At 41.0% G+C, this 19315-nt stretch overlaps 1 protein-coding gene across 2 annotated transcripts in view; it reads right to left on the bottom strand.

Moving 5' to 3' along the window:
• Window positions 1-19315, bottom strand: part of LOC142353633 (neuronal acetylcholine receptor subunit eat-2-like) — a 76163-nt gene that overhangs the window by 47215 nt on the left and 9633 nt on the right. For both annotated transcript variants that reach the window (XM_075405928.1, XM_075405929.1), the window contains exon 2: window positions 8422-8647. In XM_075405928.1, the coding sequence (XP_075262043.1) occupies window positions 8422-8647 (226 nt within the window). The remainder of the gene's footprint in view (window positions 1-8421; window positions 8648-19315) is intronic.

Below are 19315 nucleotides of genomic sequence, written 5' to 3'. Positions count from 1 at the left end.
GAGAACATTCCGTTGCAGTCCTTGCGGACATCGAAAGCATGTTTATGCAAATCGCCATCCATCAGATTGATCAATCTGCTCTTCGATTTCTCTGGTTAGCAGACAATCAGATACAACAATACCAATTTACCAGACTCATCTTTGGAGCAAATTGCTCGCCTTCGTGCGCAATATACGTTCTTAACCATTGCGCTAAAGAGAACATTCAACATTTCCCAGAGGCCCTCAAAGCCGTCAGAAAGCACTTTTACATGGATGACTACATCCAATCACATGCAACAGAAAAAAACGCTTGCAAGGCAGTTCTTGAAACAAAACATTGTCTAAAAACAGGTGGGTTTCGACTCACAAAATTTGTTTCAAACAGCTCTATAGTCCTAAATCAAATACCTCCAGATGACAAAGACAACCGGACAGATATTGTTTGAGTTCTTGGTGTTAAATGGAATCCTGAGAAAGACTGTTTTCTTATGAAACCTCTCGCTCATTTCCCAAAAGATGCCTTAGCGTACACTCAACGTAAGATCTTTAGTCTTGTCTCCTCGATCTTCGACCCAATTGGGATAATGTCGCCATCAACGATCCGTTTCAAAATAGTTCTTCAAGAACTGTGGAAACTTAAGAAAAAATGGGATTAACAAATTGACCCTCAAGTAGTTAAACCACTTCAAAAGAATTTGGACTTATACTTTTTTTCACCAGAAGTGACATTAAACAGAAGTCTCAATAAGAGTTGCCATTCACCCGAAAGTGAAAATGAAATCCATGTATTTGTCGACGCCTCAGCTGTAGCAGTTGCAGCCGTTGCATACTTGAAAACAGTTCCTAACTTAGCCGCTGATGTTGAAACTTGTTACTTAATAGGCAAATGCAAAGTTGCTCCAATTAAACAAATCAGCATACCCAAATTAGAGTTGGAAGCCGCAGTCATCGGAGTGCGCATCCTTTCAACCATCATGAAAGAGTCATCGTTTCACATTACTCGTTCTACAATCTGGACAGATAGTCAAGTAGTACTTGTCTGGTTATCCACAACCAAGAAACAACCTGTTTTTGTTGCGAATCGCCTCAAAGAAATCCTTGCATCAACTGATATTTACCAATGGAAACACGTTACCACAAAAAAAATCCAGCTGACCACGGGACCCGTGGTCTCAATACAGACGAAATACCAGCCAAGTGGCTAACAGCGCCAGCATTTCTTTCCACAAGACAGCTCAGTGCTCCTGAAAACTCTCCAAAGCATGTGTTAGCAACGCATGAAATTTCACGCAATTTGTCGGAGCAAATAATCGACCCGACACGGTTCTCAACTTGGAACAAGTTGCTCCTGACTATAGAAACAGTCTTCAATTTGGTCTTTCGGATTAGAAAACAAAGACCTAAAGATCAGCAGTATATAACAGAAGACGTCATTCTTGCAAGAAATCGGCTGATCAAAATGTCGCAGCAAAATTTCTTCTTCTCAACAATCCAAGCCCTGAAACGTGGTTCCAGGATAGATTCAAAGAGCAAAATCCGTTCGCTCAACCCAATGTTGGACAACAATGAAATGCTTCGGTCATGCGGAAGATTGCAATTTGCGCCAGATAACCTCGAAGTCGAGAAATTTCCGATTATACTGCACGCAAAAGACAAGATAGCGAGACTCTATATAGAGCATGCACACAACATTTGCATTCATCAAGGAACAGAGCCAGTGAAAACTTTTGTGCAGCAAAGATACCACATCAGTGGCCTCAGGAAAACACTTTTGAGTATAAAGTACCGATGTTTCCTCTGCAGACGATTTGCCGCTCAAAACATTCAACCTGTAATGGCTCCCCTTCCTGCCTGCCGGTTTCCGACACACTCTACTCAGTATCCTTTCGCGAACAGCGGAGTCAACTTTTTTGGACCCTTTTATATAGAAGATGCCAAAGGACAGATTGAAAAACACTACGGTCTCATCTTCATTTGCCTGGTTACTAGGTGTGTCCATCTAGAAGCTTGTCCCGATTTCAACACTGACACTTTTCTAAACGCTTATCGACGTTTTGTAAGCCGCAGATGTCAGCCAACAACAATGCTCAGTGACAATGGCAAGACATTAATTGGTGCACTCTATTGATCATTCTAGGCTCCAGAAGATTGTCGCTTGATGTGTTCAGGACAATTTTGGTCGAGACCGAAGCTATATTGAACTCCAGACCACTAACGATTGTCGCTGACCTTCCGGAAAATGAAATGCCTCTCACGCCAAACCATTTTCTGATCAACAGACCGTTCAATTCTCTCCCACCAGGATAGTTTGACAGCCAAGAACCCGCCAGTTTCAAGTCTTGGAAGAATGTGCAGCAAATGGTTGACCATTTCTGGAAACGACTCGTCAAGGAGTATCTTTCGACACTGTTAAAGAGGTCTAAATGGAGCGATAGTGGCCAAACACCACTGAGAGTCAACGACATTGTTTGGATTCTGAAAGATATGACTCCAGGTGGAATTTGGCCCCTTGGACGTGTTCTCGAGGTCTACCCTGGAGGAGATGGACAACACCGTGTGGTGAAGGTGAAAACGGCTTACGGCACGTACGTTCGCCCGGTCTCCGCGCTCGCACGCGTTTTGGCTGATTAGCCCATTTTTTCTTGACCTTTTTCCGAAACGGTTCTCTAGGCAACTTGAGTTACACCCTCTATGACGATCTGGTCAACCGTCTGTGATGAGTTAGTTGGCCTCCTCTTTCCCCTGGAGCATGTCGTGCAACAATCAAGTCAGAAGTGAAACTTGAAAAAACATTGACTTTTGTCCTTATCGCAACTAAAACGAGTTGGTTGTTTCCGCAACTTAAAACTGAAAAAAAACTTAACAAACTGTCTAGAACAATGTAATTGATTCCTTATCTACATTCTCTTACAGTCAAATGTCAGTGATGGTAAAAACTCGATGATACTTGAACTCATAAATATCTTGTTCAGATTATGATGCACTCGATGTGAAAAAAATTATCGATTGCTAAAAAATTATCGATGGATAGAACCCGACTAGATTTACAGATTGAAAACATTGTATCTTTGTATTAAAATATATGACTTCGAGAGATCCTGGTCAAATTGGCATGGTGTATCAAGGGTCTTCCCAGGAGGGGGTCTACACCTGCATCGGGAGTTCAGTACAATTGTGAAGCGTTCAAATCGAGCAGAAAATGAGGGCTTGAACAACTGACTGTCTTTTTTTCAAATCGTTGCTCAATCATGAATGGTCAAATGTCAATGATGGTATAACTTTGATGATACTTGAACTCATAAATATCTTGTTCAGATTATGATGCACTCGATGTGAAAAAAATTATCGATTGCTAAAAAATTATCGATGGATAGAACCCGATTAGATTTACAGATTTCTACAATGAAAACATTGTATCTCTGTATTAAAATGTATGACTTTGAGAGATCCTGGTCTAATTGGCATGGTGTATCAATGGTCTTCCCAGGATGGGGGTCTAAACCTGAATCAATAGTTCAATAAATTGCTGAGGTGTTCTGCTCGGGCAGAAAACAAGAATTTCTGAACAGCTGAACATTTTATGCAATAACTTGTTACCATCCATGAGGGATAAGAATAGACAAATTGACGCTAACCGCAAAATTTGATTATTCGGCCAAAATTACAGCTGCCAGACAAGTGCAATGCCAAAAGTGCAATGCCAAACTGCCAAAAAACAAACTGCCCTGGGGAATTTAAAATTGGTGAAAAATATAAATGGTTTTTGCAAAAAATAAGCAAAAGTTGCAATAAGGAGTCAAAAATAGTTGACAAAATAGTTATTTCGATTTGATAGAGAAACCCAATCTCCTACAGAACAATTCGAATCTGTTAAATCTCTTATAAGATTTCCCATCTTTTGGTCCTTTAAAATTGTTATTTTAACACTCACCTGTGCCACCTATCAGTAGTTTTGTAACTACTTAAATTTCTGTTACATTCGTATGTCGTAAAGCGTTTATCTCAACCTTGCTCTCTCTCATACCCACTTTCTCTCTCTCTCTCACTCACTCACTCTCTCTCTCTCTCTCTCTCTCTCTCTCTCTCTCTTGCTTTCTTGCTTTCTCTTTCTCTCTCTCTGTCTCTTCTTTCTCTCTATATATATCTCTCTCCCTCTTTCTCTCTCTCTCTATCTCTCTATCTCTCTCTCTCTCTCTCTCTCTCTCTCTCTCTCTATCTATCTCTCTCTCTTTCTCTCTCTATCTCTCTCTCTCTCTCTCTCTCTCTCTCCCTTTCTTTCTCTCTCTCTCTCTCTCTCTCTCTCTCTCTCTCTCTCTCTCTCTTTCTCTCTCTCTATCTCTTTCTCTCTCTCTCTCTCTCTCTCTATCTCTCTCTCTCTCTCTCTCTCTCTCTCTCTCTCTCTTTCTCTCTCTCTCTTTCTTTCTCTCTTTGTCTCTTCTGCTGGTAGAAATATTGGCATTTTATATTGATTTTTAGCAGCCTTTAATTTCAGTTTGTGGGCTTTCCAGATAATTGTTCGAATCTATTACGGGTACATTAGCATTAGCTACGCTCGACTGTATATAACTCAGTGAACACAGAAATGAAATTTGTGATTAATAAAATTTTGAAGAAATCCGAAACAATATCGACATTGTTTTGGATTTCTTCAAAATTTTATTAATTTGTGGCACCAGTCAATGTATTATGAGTCATATATGACCTTGTATGAAATCCAAGAAATTTTTTCAACTTCAATGGAAAATCAAAATTATACAGTTTTTAGTCTTTGAATTCTTTTGTATGATCCTTGTATGATTTCTAGGAAATCATATATGGTCCTTGTATGACTACCAAGAATTCATACAAATCATATATGACCTAGTATGATTACTAAAAATCATATATGACCTAGTACGAAATCAAAGAAAGTTGTATGATCGTTGACACGGGTCTTGCTGCCTAGTTATGATAGCGGTTGTGGTATTAGCAGCTTAAATTAATTTTTTGCAATTAATTGCTCGAATTACTTTATGGATGCAATCTACCACTAGAGTAAAGGTCGGTTGAAGCAACAATTTTGCCAGCGTTGAAGTTTACACGACAATTACCCAATATTAAAATACCAACAAAGTATCATTGTCTTTTTGCTCATTTTATTCACATAATGTCTCTAAACAACAATCCGATGACATATTATTGGAAGGCATTACAAGCATGCATTAACATGATCCAGAAGACATTTGACCCAGTGTTTGATTCTGATAGTTTCAAATCAAGTGTGAAAAGCCGTTGATGCATGGCTGAGTCCCAAGAATCATGTCCAAATGAACTAATCTCACTTAAATAACACGCTTAAAAAATCAATACACTATTATTTTTTTTAGACGTCATCATGCTAATATATTTTCCTGAGAAATTAAACAATATACTAAAGTTTGGTTATTTTGGCTCATTGGCAATGGGTATTTTGATCTGATGCCCTTTTAATTATCACATCAAGGAAAAGTTGAATACAGATGTATGTTACTTTTGGATGCATTTCTGCACTGATATCACGTGTGTTTTATGTACTAGTTAGAAATAACCAAAACTGAGTGGCCTCTGAAAACTTCATTTTAAAAGGAAATTTGAGAAAAACTGTTCAACAAAACTGCTCAGCTTAACGAAAGATTTTTATTGCGAGAATTTTATCACTAAATCAAAGCAGTTAAAAAATGTGTTCAGAATCTCTGGAAAGGGTAATCTCTATGAAAGGGTAAGCCGATCACAATAGATTATAGAGAATGGAGCAACAACTTTTTTTTCATAAATGAAAAAAAAACATTTTCAGTGTCACCTTGTTAATATTATCTCTAAAATTTTATTGGTTATTGCCGAAACGGTTTTATCAATCTTTAAAATAACCTCTGTGTTTGTTTGAAAGAAAACAGATACAGAGTACTACATAAACTGCAGTCTAAATCTTAAAATACAATAGTTTTTTTCTGAAATAATAATTGTTTTTACAAAAAACTAAACTATATCAAAAACGGATAGGTTTATATTTTTGATCTTTAGATTTGGAAGTTTCCCTACAACCTAACATGAAATTTGCAATAAAAAACAATGGAAATTTTCTGTCATCGCAAGAATATGCAGGTCTTCATCCTATGGAAATTCTTCGGGACAATTTGGCTGAGTTTAAAGAAGCGCTGCGAAAAACTTTATTAAACAGCGTAAAAAGCTGTGAAAAACTTATATAAACAACACAAACCAACAATGATCACATGTCAGTGGATCAAAATTGCAGCTATGTACTCTTTTGTTAGAGTAATGGTGAACATCATATATAGGTCATTTAAACTTAAAAAGATGTCAACAAGCTTGCATACGTATTTTTTGGTATAAATAAACATTCGTTTCGTAGAACAACTATTTTGTAGCACGCAAAAAACACGCACTTCATAAATGAAGCACATTATTGGGTCAATATTTTGTCAAAATTAATGCAGCATTTGCCTTTCCAAGCTCTGAATATTTTTTTTACCGCACTCAGCGTTAAAAATTACAGTAGTCGAAAAATAGTAGTCTTATATACATTAGACCACCCATGTACACGTCTATCAGTAATCTAACTAATACATTACATAGCTCTAATGCTACACTAATGATTTTTCCTACCTCTAAAATAGTATTCTAAAAAGCTCTAGTGACCGATATATCGAAAAACTTGCAAGAATCTTGCAAGTTTTCTCGCAAGATCTTGCAAGAGAATGCATACGGCTTCCATCTTCTTGCAAGATTCTCGCAAGCTTTTTAATTCTCAGGTTCGAGTTGTTTTTAATTGTTTCTTGGAGAATCTTATTTGAAAGTGAACTCTTGCAGGAAAGTTTCAAAGTTCTTATTTCAAAGTTTTATTGATTTGGGATTGCTTGTTTGATTTTTTCTCGATAATGGTTAAAAACATCATCTGCGTTTCAAATCAAAATAAAACGCACGTTTCCAAGTTTTAAAATGCCGAATGTCTGCAGTGCCAGAAGTTGCAATGTCAGCAATTATTCCTTCATATACATAGTCGAAACTTCCAAGTTGAGTGTTAGACTAGTTATGTTGTTTAAAGAGAACCGCGTAGCATTTTGAGATGTGAAGCTATATTTTTGGGGTCTTTCCCATTATAGCCTCCTGAAAATATAGCCCCCCATTATGGTATATTTACCATGATGGGGGGGCTATAGGTTATCCGACCACTAAGCTGGGGGGTATAATGGGAAAGACCCAAATTTTGAAGTGACTTCCGCAGAATGACGTAAATTGTGTTTTTAAAGGACGAAAGTTTATAGAAGTCTACTTCTGGCTGTGCACATAGGATCTTCTGGCATTTTGACTTCAGGCAATGCAGACATTCAGCATTTTTAAAAAAGCATTTTAAATCATGGTCACAAAATTCGCATAATTGTCACTTCATAGTTTCTGACTTAACGTCTCAAACCAATACGCTGTCATCTAAAAATTACAGTAGTCGAAAAATAGTAGTCTTATATACATTAGACCACCCATGTACACGTCTATCAGTAATCTAACCAATACATTACATAGCTCTAATGCTACTCTAATGATTTTTCCTACCTCTAAAATAGTATTCTGAAAAGCTCTAGTGACCGATGAATCGAAAAACTTGCAAGAATCTTGCAAGTTTTCTCGCAAGATCTTGCAAGAGAATGCATACGGCTTCCATCTTCTTGCAAGATTCTCGCAAGCTTTTTAATTCTCAGGTTCGAGTTGTTTTTAATTGTTTGTTGGAGAATCTTATTTGAATTTGAACTCTTGCAGGAAACTTGCAAGATTCTTGCAAGATTTGACATTCAAAAGGTATTTTAGAAAAAAACCAATTAGAATCAGTTCAACTGATCGAAATTCCTGTAAATGTCAATTCAGTTGGTTTTCAGTTAGTTTTAGCTGCTAAATATAATCAAGAAACTTTTTAGAATTTAAAAAGTTGCAAGATTCTTGCAAGATTATGAATCGGGGCTAATTGTTTTCCATGGATTTCGGTTTTTTAACTTGTTGAAAAAAAAACAATAATTTTCTTCAGATGTGTTTTCTACAACAAAAGTAACCTGATTTATTTTTTTTGCCTTGATTGATTTCTTGCAAGATTCTTGCAAGTTTTGAATCACCTTGCAAGATTCTTTCAAGTTTTAAATTCACTCAACACTAGGGAGAGTACAAAAAAGAAATGATTTGCATCGCATCTCGGGTACTTTAGTTGAAAGCATTTTTTCTTGATAATGTCAACTTAAAATTTTGTGATGATAACCTTAAATTACGCTATTTAATTTAGCTTTTGTAGGTGTTTGCGTCTGCTTCCCAGGAAAACCAATTGGGAATTAGATCTGTATAGCCAACTTGATTAAATTCCACAAATTAGGGCAAAATTAACCACAGGCAGGGCCACTGGATGGCAATCTAGTTTTGTACCTGTTTGTCATAAGGAAAGTACCAGGCATTCATGACACAGACGAGTTCCGCTTTGAATGGTTTGAGAACCATTGTGATGCCATTGGACAAGAGGGCAGGTGGGGAGGGGAATCCCTCGTTGAAGTGCTCCCCTGACAACTGGGTGAAGAAGATGATGTCTGGCATCCACATCTCCCTCACCTGCAAGTCTATTCGGCCTATGTTCCCGTTCTTCTCTGGCACCCAGCTGAAATTATCAAAACCCTTGTTCACGCATAATAGGAACAAAAGGATCTTACATTTGTGCCCCCCCCCACCCCCCAATTGCATTAGCTCAAATCACCAAACCAGAACATTTATGACTTTTTCTTAGTACCGTTTGTTCTTATTTCAAAGTTTTATTGATTTGGGATTGCTTGTTTGATTTTTTCTCGATAATGGTTAAAAACATCATCGGCGTTTCAAATCAAAATAAAACGCACGTTTCCAAGTTTTAAAATGCCGAATGTCTGCAGTGCCAGAAGTTGCAATGTCAGCAATTATTCCTTCATATACATAGTCGAAACTTCCAAGTTGAGTGCTAGACTAGTTATGTTGTTTAAAGAGAACCGCGTAGCGTTTTGAGATGTGAAGCTATATTTTTGGGGTCTTTCCCATTATAGCCTCCTGAAAATATAGCCCCCCATTATGGTATATTTACCATGATGGGGGGGCTATAGGTTATCCGACCACTAAGCTGGGGGGTATTGTAGCTGAGAAGTAAAACAGTCTACCAAATTCAAGTTTCCAATTCAATCTTTTTATATAGTCAACGTCATAAGTTCGTATAAAGCAACGTATAAGTATTGGCGAACATAGCAACAAGTGAGAGTTTAGACGGCAAGGTTTTTTTGATGCTCTTTTACTGGTTTTTTGTCTGATGTCATTGACGTCAGAATCAGTTCATAATCGATCAACAATCGTCTGAAGAACCTAAAAATATTAAGCCGAAAACCACCATAATCCGTACATATCGTAGTTATATTTACTTAAAATTAGGTTATACGAACTTTTTCCGAACTTTCTATGCATATTAGAACGTTTTATATGCATTTAAATACTCAATTCTGATTGGCTAATAATCTCTCGCTTAAATCTATTTAGTTACTAACATCCTCCGGCCCAGAAGAAGATGCTGGGAGAATGGGTACTAATTTTACAAGCGGGCGAACGAGCAATCCAGAGGACGTGCGCAATACGGCGGAGCGTGCGACGCTGTCTGAACCGTAACGGAGTTCAGTGATCCGAGCAGAGGGGTAGTAACCCCTCGGGTTGGTTTCTTCAACTACCCAAACCAAATCACCGGTCTTAAGGTGATGGTCGGCAGGCGTCTGCCACTTGGAACGTCGGTTCAGCGCCGGTACGTATTCTTTGATCCAACGAGACCAAATAGCGTTAGCGTAGGACTGCGCGCGGGCGTAACGTTTACGGTGATCAAACTCATCTACGCCAATGATGGAAGGGAGACTACGTGCTTGGTTACCGAGGAGAAAGTGATTAGGTGTTAATGCGCCTAGGTCGGCCGGGTCGGCGCTTACGGGCGTTAACGGACGCGAATTAAGTGCATGTTCGACCAGACAAAAAGTGGTACTTAAAACCTCATCTGTGAGGCGACGTGTTCCAAGGATTGTGTAAAGTACGCGCTTGAAACTACGTACTAGCCTCTCCCAGATGCCACCCTGGTGTGGCGCACTGGGCGGGTTGAACCTCCACTTGATGCCTTTGTGGGCAAGTTCCACAGCGATGTTGATGGTATTCCACTTTTCGATGTTCTCGCGTAGTTCTTTTTCCGCGCCAACAAAGTTAGTGCCATTGTCTGACCAAATAATGGCTGGTGTACCCCGACGGGAGACGAACCGCTCCACTCCCATTACACACGAACTGGCGTCCATGGACGGAACGATTTCAACATGAACGGCACGAGTAGTTAAGCATGTGAAGAGGAAACCCCACCTCTTCTCGGTAGTCCTACGTACAGTAACGTAAAACGGGCCGAAGTAGTCGACCCCGGTGTTCGTGAAGGGAGGAGACTGGTATGCGAGTCTTTCTACTGGGAGGTCAGCCATAATGGGTTGAATAGTGGCAGCGCGGAACGTTCTGCACGTGACGCAGTTGGATTTAATTGAACGCAGTGAGGATCGTAACTTAAGGATGGTATAACGTTCTTGCATTTTAGCCCTCAGGTAGTCAATACCTTGATGATGATGTTTAACGTGGGTGTGCCTGAGGAACAACTTTACAAATGCATGGCGTGCGTCAAGAACGATAGGATGTTTTACATCAAAGTCAACTTCGACCAACCGTTTGATGCGGCCGGCCGATCGGATTAGACGATTTGGCCCAATGAAGGGAGATAACGGAGCAATGCGGCTACTCCGTTTAACGGGTTTGTTTTCGAGGAGAATTTTTCTCTCTGCATTGAATGACTCCCCTTGCACAAGATACTGGAGATGACGCTCGGCTTCGTCAAGCTCCGTGGGGTCTATGATGCTACCATCGGCATTACGGTAACATTCGTGAGAAGGTAACAAGCGGAGTGCGTACGCTGTTATCCGTAGCAACTTCTGATAAGAACTGTACTTATCGAAGGGAATTAGTTGCGGGGGCGGTTCCTTAGTTGACTTGGTTACAGATACGGCCAATGATGTATTGGTTTCGTCAGTTTCCTTAGTTACTATACCAAGTTTGATGTTATTAACTACTTCAGTGCTTGGTTCGAACGGGAATTGCTTGGTTCTTAGGAAATCTGGACCTCTCACCCAGCTACTTGATTGCAAAATCTCAGCAGACATACCACGAGTGCCGGCATCTGCCGGATTATCGCTTGAGGCAACGTGGTTCCATTCGCCAACGCTTGTGTGTTCTAAGATTTCGCAAACACGGTTTGCAATAAATATTGGGTGCTTGGTTGCAGAGTTAAGCCATTGCAAGACAGTAGTGCTGTCGGTCCACATGAAAACCCTGTTGACTTTTACTGTGAGAGCTCGACATATATCTTGTTTCAATCGAGCGGCCAGTAGCGCTGCCTGTAATTCCAGCTTTGGAACAGTCATGACCTTCATAGGTGCTACGCGAGCTTTACCCAGGACAAACGCAAGCTCCGTTTGGGGCCCACTCGAAGTAGTTACTCGAGCTCGGAGAAATGCAACGGCACTGAAAACTTCTTGTGAACTATCGCCAAACATGTGTAGTTCCAGGTGTTCAAAGTTTCCGGAAAAGTAGCTCCTTGGTATAGTGATTGCTGCAAGCTTGGGTAGTTCTACACTCCATTCGAGGAACCTTTCAACAGTGTCTTTTGGTAATTCTTCATCCCAGTGCTGCCCGCTGACACGCCAGATGTCCTTTAGTAACAATCGGGCACCAACAGTAAATGGTGCCACTAGGCCGATGGGATCAAACACCTTTGACACCAGGCTCAATACCAAGCGTTGTGTTAAAGACTTAGTTACTGTACTGGAGGTACCCCGACTCACAACTAGAGTATCATTGTTGTGATCCCATTTCAACCCAAGCACGTGCGAAGAATCCTCCTTAGATGAGGCAATTACTTTTGGTTCGGTAGACTGAGTTGACCCATCAATTCTATCAGCCAGATTTGGTACATTGCTTACAAACTTAGTAAGCTTAAACACACCTAGATGGAGAAGATGTACCAACTCCTTCGATCTTTTGAGGGCCCTCTCAGGTGACTCCACCGAATCCAAGTAATCGTCCATGTAGAAGTTTTCTAGGACGGCTTTGGTTGCTTCCGGGTACTGATTAACATTGTCCCGGGCCGTGCGTTGCAGTGCATAGTTAGCGCATGTGGGCGAGTCTTTAGCCCCGAATATATGGCGCGTGTATTGATACACTACAACATTTGTTGTGGGGTCCTCCCGCCACAAAAAACGCAGTGATGGCTGGTCCCAATCAGGGACACCCACTTGGAGGAACATACCCTCGATATCTGCGGACACGGCAAACTGATGTTGACGGAACCTAAGTAGTACGTGGATTAGGTTTTGGAGCAGGTCGGGGCCAGTGAGCAAAGATTTATTCAAAGAAGTACCGTGGAACTTTGCTGCACCATTTAATACCCTACGCACTTTCCCCGGTTTGTTCGGATTGATCACGGGATGATGTGGGAGGTACCACTCTCTATCCGACCGCTGCTCTACCTTGTGAGCATCAGGGATTGTTTTCAAGTAACCTTTTTCCAAGTCTTCACGGATGGTATTAGCATAAGTTTCTTTCAATGATGTATCTCTCGAGAGCCGTTTTTCGAGAGACTTGAGCTGTACCAGTGACGGAAAGTAGTTATTCGGGAGCTGGATGTTGTCATCAGCCCATAACATACCGACATCGTATCTTTGGCCGTTATGGAAAGTTGTTGTTTCAAGTATTTCCTGCGCGCGAGCATCCGCTGCGGATCTTGGGTCAACTTGCTTGAACGCGCCGTACGATTCCATATCATACCAAGATTTAACCTGACAAGCTAATTCAAAATCCTGTTCAATATTGGCTTTGAAACACGTGGAGACTAAACTTGAGCTTGACGGGAGTGGGCCACTTAAAACCCAACCTATGGGCAAGCGGACAGCGAATGGTGAGCACTTTTCGTCGGCTGAAAAATACTCTAACGGGCGGATGGCATGGTAGACATCCTGTCCAAGTATCATCTCAATTTCTCCATAGCTATATCTTACTGGATCTAGAACTGCCAAATGTGGGTACGTTTCTTGCATGGACTTCACGTCAATGATGTCGGAACCTACGTTTAATGTTTCCCTCACGTAGGGACGTACAGTAAATGCTTCGAAGTCTTGATCTTTGTGAGGTGTCACAGTCAATTGAACCACCTTTGTGTCTATGAGTTCTTCCGTGTTTATACCCTTGACGGTCAGTTTTAATGCGGTATCCTGCAAACCGAGTCTAGCTGCGAGACTATCGGACACCCAAGAGTTACTGCAAGCGGTATCGCATAAAACCAACGCCGTAGTACTAAGACCAGAAGAATTAGTAACTTTCAGTTCCGTGACCTGAAGGAGGCCTTTGACATCCGTCACGGAAGACAAAGTGGTTGTTTTGCTTGGTTGCTGTTGACCAGTAGATGGCCTACTTGTACCTGCGTTCGACTTCGAAGTATCGATGTTGTTGTTTGTTGAGGGTTTAGCTGGAAAAACCCTTTCAGCTCCATGAAGTAAGGTGTTATGGGAGCTGTTGCAACCATCTTTCCTACACTTACGGGGACTTGGGCATTGCCTAAACATGTGTTTATCACGCAAACAAGAGAAACAGAGCTTTGCCTCAGCCACGACCTTGGCTCTCTGTGTGGGGGTCTTTTCCTTAAAGACACGGCATTCCCACAACCGGTGGCTGCCTTTGCATACAATGCAACTAGAGATTGATGTTGACGGAGATCTCTGTTGCGGCTTAAAGTTACTCTTCTGTTGCGTATTTGCAGCAAATGCCTTTGAAGCAACTTTTGATCTGGTTACTGGGTTGTTGGTATCCTCAGTCCTTGCTTTAAGTGCGGTATTCTTCATTAAATCGTGCGCTTCGGCCTTCTCTTTCAACCAATCGTTGAAATCAAGAAGAGTAGGTTTCACCCAATGCTTTTTGACCGTGAAGAGTGACCATGACTCCTTCATATTGGGTGGTAGCTTCTGTACGGCGGTGTTGAGAAGCGCAGCGCTCTTTAAATCCGAATCGTATGACAGCGATTTAAATACCCCGACAAGACTTGAAATGCACCCCGAGTAGTTAATGATGTTATCGCTATTGTGCATCTTCAATGGTGGAAAGCTGTTGAGTTTGTCCAAATGTGCACTTACGACCGCCTGTGGTTGGCCAAATTTACGTTCTAAGGTCCTCAGTGCGTCTTTGTACATTGCGCCGCAGTAGGCGAACTCAGCTATAGCTGTTTTAGCTTTACCTGTAACGAGGGTCTTAAGGTATGTCAACTTTACATCATCAGTTAAGGACTGAGAGTCAATTGCGCTTTTAAACTGACCATACCATTCGTGCCACTGTAGAGGATCCCCACTGTATTGTGACAACTTCCATTCGGGTAGTGGGTCATTCCTCTTGCTAGATAAGGCGTCAGTGAATGCCTTAATCAAGCTTGCATTTTCAGATGCTGGCGCTGGAGGCGTGGGATGCGGTGGGCCACCCCAACACAATGGTATCGGAGCAGTATGCCCGTATGTTGGATGTATAACCGGCGTGACGAAAGGTGGCACGATGTTAGTAGTTGTACTAAAGGGGTTAACAGGGATGCTACAGTTAGCTGCGTAGTTGCTTTTTGGATTATGTTGTGCACTCATTTGCAAGATGGGATGGCTGATGGTGGGGTTAGCTGTGCTTGGGGGTAGGTTGGGTTGAACGTTGTTGGAGACGGTTGCATTATTTTTAGCCTGGCTCAAATTTGAGGGAGTATTCTGAGGAAAACGCCACAAATTTAAATCGGGGTTACGGTTCAGGGGAAGTTTGGGTGCGGTAGGGCATGGTACCAGGCGGGTTTGAGGTGAATGGACAATGTTTTGTTGTGGAATGTTGGGGACGGGTAAGTATGCTGTTGCGCTCGCTGGAATGGGCGACGGAACCATGGGAGGCTGAGGATTATATAATTGTTGAGGGAATACAGGAGGCGGGTTCACGAGTGGGTTTAGAAGTGGAGGGACCTTATGCGGGGAATGGGCAATAGGGACTTGTGTTCGGTGTGGAATGTTACTTTGAGTTAGATTCTGTTGTTGTTGAACATGAGGCATTGACATATGTAATTGACAAGGTACACTGGAGCTTTTTGGACCCAAGAACTGATTTACCTGTGGGTTTGCTGAAAAATCAGGTACGAAAATGGAGTTCGTTGGTGCCATAACGGGTGTTGGTGGCCGGGGAGGTTGCATAGGTGGATGAGGTGGTGGGAGTGCGACATTTTGTACGTCGACTGGTACTTGGTACACTTGGTTCACTTTACCACTGCCTGAGGGACTATGTGCCTGCTCGACTCTTTGATCAGTGAGTGGTTGCTGCAGTTGAGCCTGGAGGTATTCCCTATACAACGCTTCTTGCTGAGCAACAGAAATTGCAACTCCTGGCCGTGTGTACTGAGAAAGCATTTCAAGATGATGTAAGTTATCGGCGACATTACTTGGGTTTTCTGGAGGATTACTAGGGGAAGTATCTTTAACAGGAGGGTCGGCGGTTGCTGAACCAGGACGAGAAAAGTTTAACTCACTTGAATTACCTGCTGGAAACGAATTTACCCAATCCTGAACAAGTCCCTGACTTCTATCTGATCCCCTATCTTTAAACAAATTCAGTTCACTTGAGTGGTGACTAAACAATGAATGATTATCCATTAAATCAGCCTCATCTAATTTAGCTGCTGCAACACGCTGGCGGTGGTATTCCTCCAATTCTTGAAGTGCCATCTGTTCCATTTGTATTTCAAGCTCCTTTTTTCTCATGGCAATTTCGTGTTTTTGCTTAGCGAGGCGCATGGCAGCTTGTTCTTGTTTTTCGGCCTCTTCGCGTTTTAGTTTTGCCATTAGAAATTCATGTTTACGCTGGCTAGACATTGATGATGTTGTCCGGCGTGAACTTCTCTTAGATTGCCCTTGAGGATTAACGCCCTCACATACGGTGTCTCGGTCAGCAACTGAGTCAATATAGCTTCTAGCCGCAAGCAAGAATTTATCATTGTTCTTGGTTACATCATCCAACCATTGCTCAAGGACAGGGTAAATTGAATCTGGGTCCTCCGCTTTACTGGCTAAGTCAAACATTTCTTCATTCTTCTGCACTAGTTTACTGAAAACATCCTTCAACTTAGAAACCAAGCGTTCAACTTTAACCCTCCTGTCTTGACGATCTATGGCATCTGTGATGTCCTTATGGATGTTACATAACTCAGATTCTAGATTAGATCTTGCATTAAAGAGTTTTTTCAATTTTTCTTGCTGTTCGGCCATGATATTGAAATGGCTAATTTATCAATGAAGAGTACTTTCAGCCAAACACGTGGAATGAGGGTTATACCGAACCCAAATGACAACGACTTGATAATCAAGACGTCGAAGAGCAGAAAAGAAGTTACCGAGTAATGAATTACTCGGCGAAAGTGAGTAAGAAATTATAGAGTGCGTCTAACGTGCTTGAAAGCAACGTGAGACTAAACAGGGACACAGGCAACCGGGGAAAGAGGACTGAGTGGACGAAGCACGACGAAACGGGGAACGAGGCGGACGGGGCGGGAAGGACGGGCGAACGGCGCGCAACGCAACAGGGAACGGAACGGAACTGGCGAAAACGCGGGTAGTAAACGGGCGACGCAACGGACGGGACGGAAACGCTGAACGAGTGACGCACGAAGAAACGAGACGGGCAAATCGGAGGCGTTGAGCGAGTAGCGCGCAACGAAACGGAAAGGCGGGTCGGAACGGGCGGGAGACGATTACGCAGCGAGCGGGGAGGTCGAGAACCACTATGCTAGCAGACCACAGCAACAAACTCAACCAAACAAACTAGCCGTAACTCCAGAACAAACTTAAGTCACACCCTAGGGAGAAGGAGAGATGCTACTGCAAGAGACAAACTAGCACAAGTCATTATGAGGCTTAACATATGAAAATAACAAACTAAATTACGGCAAATAGTAGTATACTAAAAGGATGAAAAGAGCAAGAAAATTACTAGCCGTAACTCCAGAACAAACTTAAGTCACACCCTAGCAATAATCAAACCTAAACAACCGATCAGCATACCAACAGTACTATACAAACTACAGCAAATATTATTTAATATGCAGCGCTTTTGTAGTCTATGAAAGCTGGAAAAGTGAAGAAACAATCTAGCCGTAACTCCAGAATAAACTTAAGTCACACCCTAGAAGGCAAAAACCTAAACCAACTAACAATCATACAGTTACACGCAAACATACGGCAGCAAAAATCAATATACTACAACAGGGCTGCTAGTAAATTAGTGAGTTGGAAAAGTCCAGGAACCAACTAGCCGTAACTCTGGAACAAACTTAAGTCACACCCTAGAAAGCAACAAGACCAAAGCAACTAACCAGCATACTAGCTTAATCAACATACTGCAACCAAAACACAACATACTACATCACATATGACATAATACATCGAAATCGGGAAAGGTAGAGTGATGAAAACGAAAAGCGAAGTTTTGGGAGAGCGACGTTCTTGAAAAAAGACGGAACACGAAGATGTGAAAAGGTAAAGGACGAAAAGGACGCTGACGAGACGGTACATAAACGATCGACGAGGAAAAATTACAGTGATTCGATAATAATTTTTTTTTCTGTGCAATGAGTTTTATTTTTTCACAGATTCTCTGTGTGTATTGAGTTTAACTCAATTGACGAGCCTTCTAGTCGAGAAATCAAAATTTTGACAAATTTGTCAAAATTTTATGCTTTTGTTCAATTTTTTTTCAAGATTTGGTCAATTTTTTGCAAATTCTTGATTACGGAACGTTAACCCAGTTATCCCAGACGGATTTAAGCTCGACAATTCGGTTTATCAATATTCGGTATTGATTTTCTAAGGTTTTAAGAATTGCATAAAAATTGACCTAAAATTTTCAAAATTGAACATTTTAGCACAATGTTTTCTCGCTTTTCTCTATATCAGAGGTAATTTTCGGTATACGAACCGACTTGATAACTTTTAACAAATTTTTGACAATTCGACCAAAAATTTTCAAAATCGATGTTTTTCGCTCTTGAAAATTTGTTTGTGGGGCGTTAATGGTGACCTTTTACTAATATTTTTCATTAAAATGGTTTAATTTTACTACCCCCTGCGATATCCAAAAAGATCACGGGTTGGATTTCTTGCCGTCTAAAATGGTTTTTGAATCAATTTACTGCAAAACAAATTAGTGAAGTGTCGTGTCTTACAGTTTTTGATAGTCTGTGCCACGGAGTATATCTGTACCCCTTTCGCCCTCCAACTGAACTTTTTTTGACATTTGTCGACAGAGCAGTCCACTCAGGAGGACAGATCCAACCATCGTTTATGAACACAAACAACAAAGCAACTGTCTGTGAGCTTCCGCAAATCTGGATACAAATTCACAAGTCCCCAAATCCACTGAACCATTAGTCGGTCTCAAAATCAGTTGATCCCAATCGTTTGAATTACTGGCAGCTTCAATTTTAACCTCCCATTCTATGAAGTTCATCACCTCTAATTGGAAGATAACCTGTGCAAGCGCATTCTGCAAACGCCCTCACTGTGGTGTCGAATTGTTTTCTTATTCTCAGGGTTCATCTGGATATGAAGGCTCACAGGCAGAATGAAAGGTGAAACTGTTGTTATGAATCGGGTCCCTTGTGGGGCGCCATATAAACTCTGGTAAAAACAGAAGTTCGGAAAGCTGTATTCAAACTCGAAACGTATTCAAGAACGTATTAGCATTCGTTAGATCAAGACAACGTATTAAGATTGCAACGTACATAGCAACAAGTGGTTTTTAGACGGCAAGGTTTTTTTGATGCTCTTTTACTGGTTTTTTGTCTGATGTCATTGACGTCAGAATCAGTTCATAATCGATCAACAATCGTCTAGAGAACCAAAAAATATTAAGCCTAAAACCGCCTTATTCGATACATATCATGGTATTATTTACTTAAAATTATATTATACGAACTTTTTCCGAACAGTATGCGTAAATTGGAACGATTTCTATGCGTATTTAAATACTTGAATCTGATTGGTTAATATTCTCTCGCTTAGATTTATTTAGTTACTAACAAACTTTGACATGAAATTTAGGAAATGGCCATTCTCCACCAATAATTTTAGAAAAAGAAATTGATGATTGTCACTTTTAATTGTTTTGAAGTTTCTTAAAACTTAGACGTAAA

Source organism: Convolutriloba macropyga, chromosome 14, assembly GCF_964194025.1.
Source record: "Convolutriloba macropyga chromosome 14, txConMacr16.3, whole genome shotgun sequence".
NCBI classification, from domain to species: domain Eukaryota; kingdom Metazoa; phylum Xenacoelomorpha; order Acoela; family Convolutidae; genus Convolutriloba; species Convolutriloba macropyga.
This window is presented reverse-complemented; position numbering and strand designations above follow the sequence as displayed.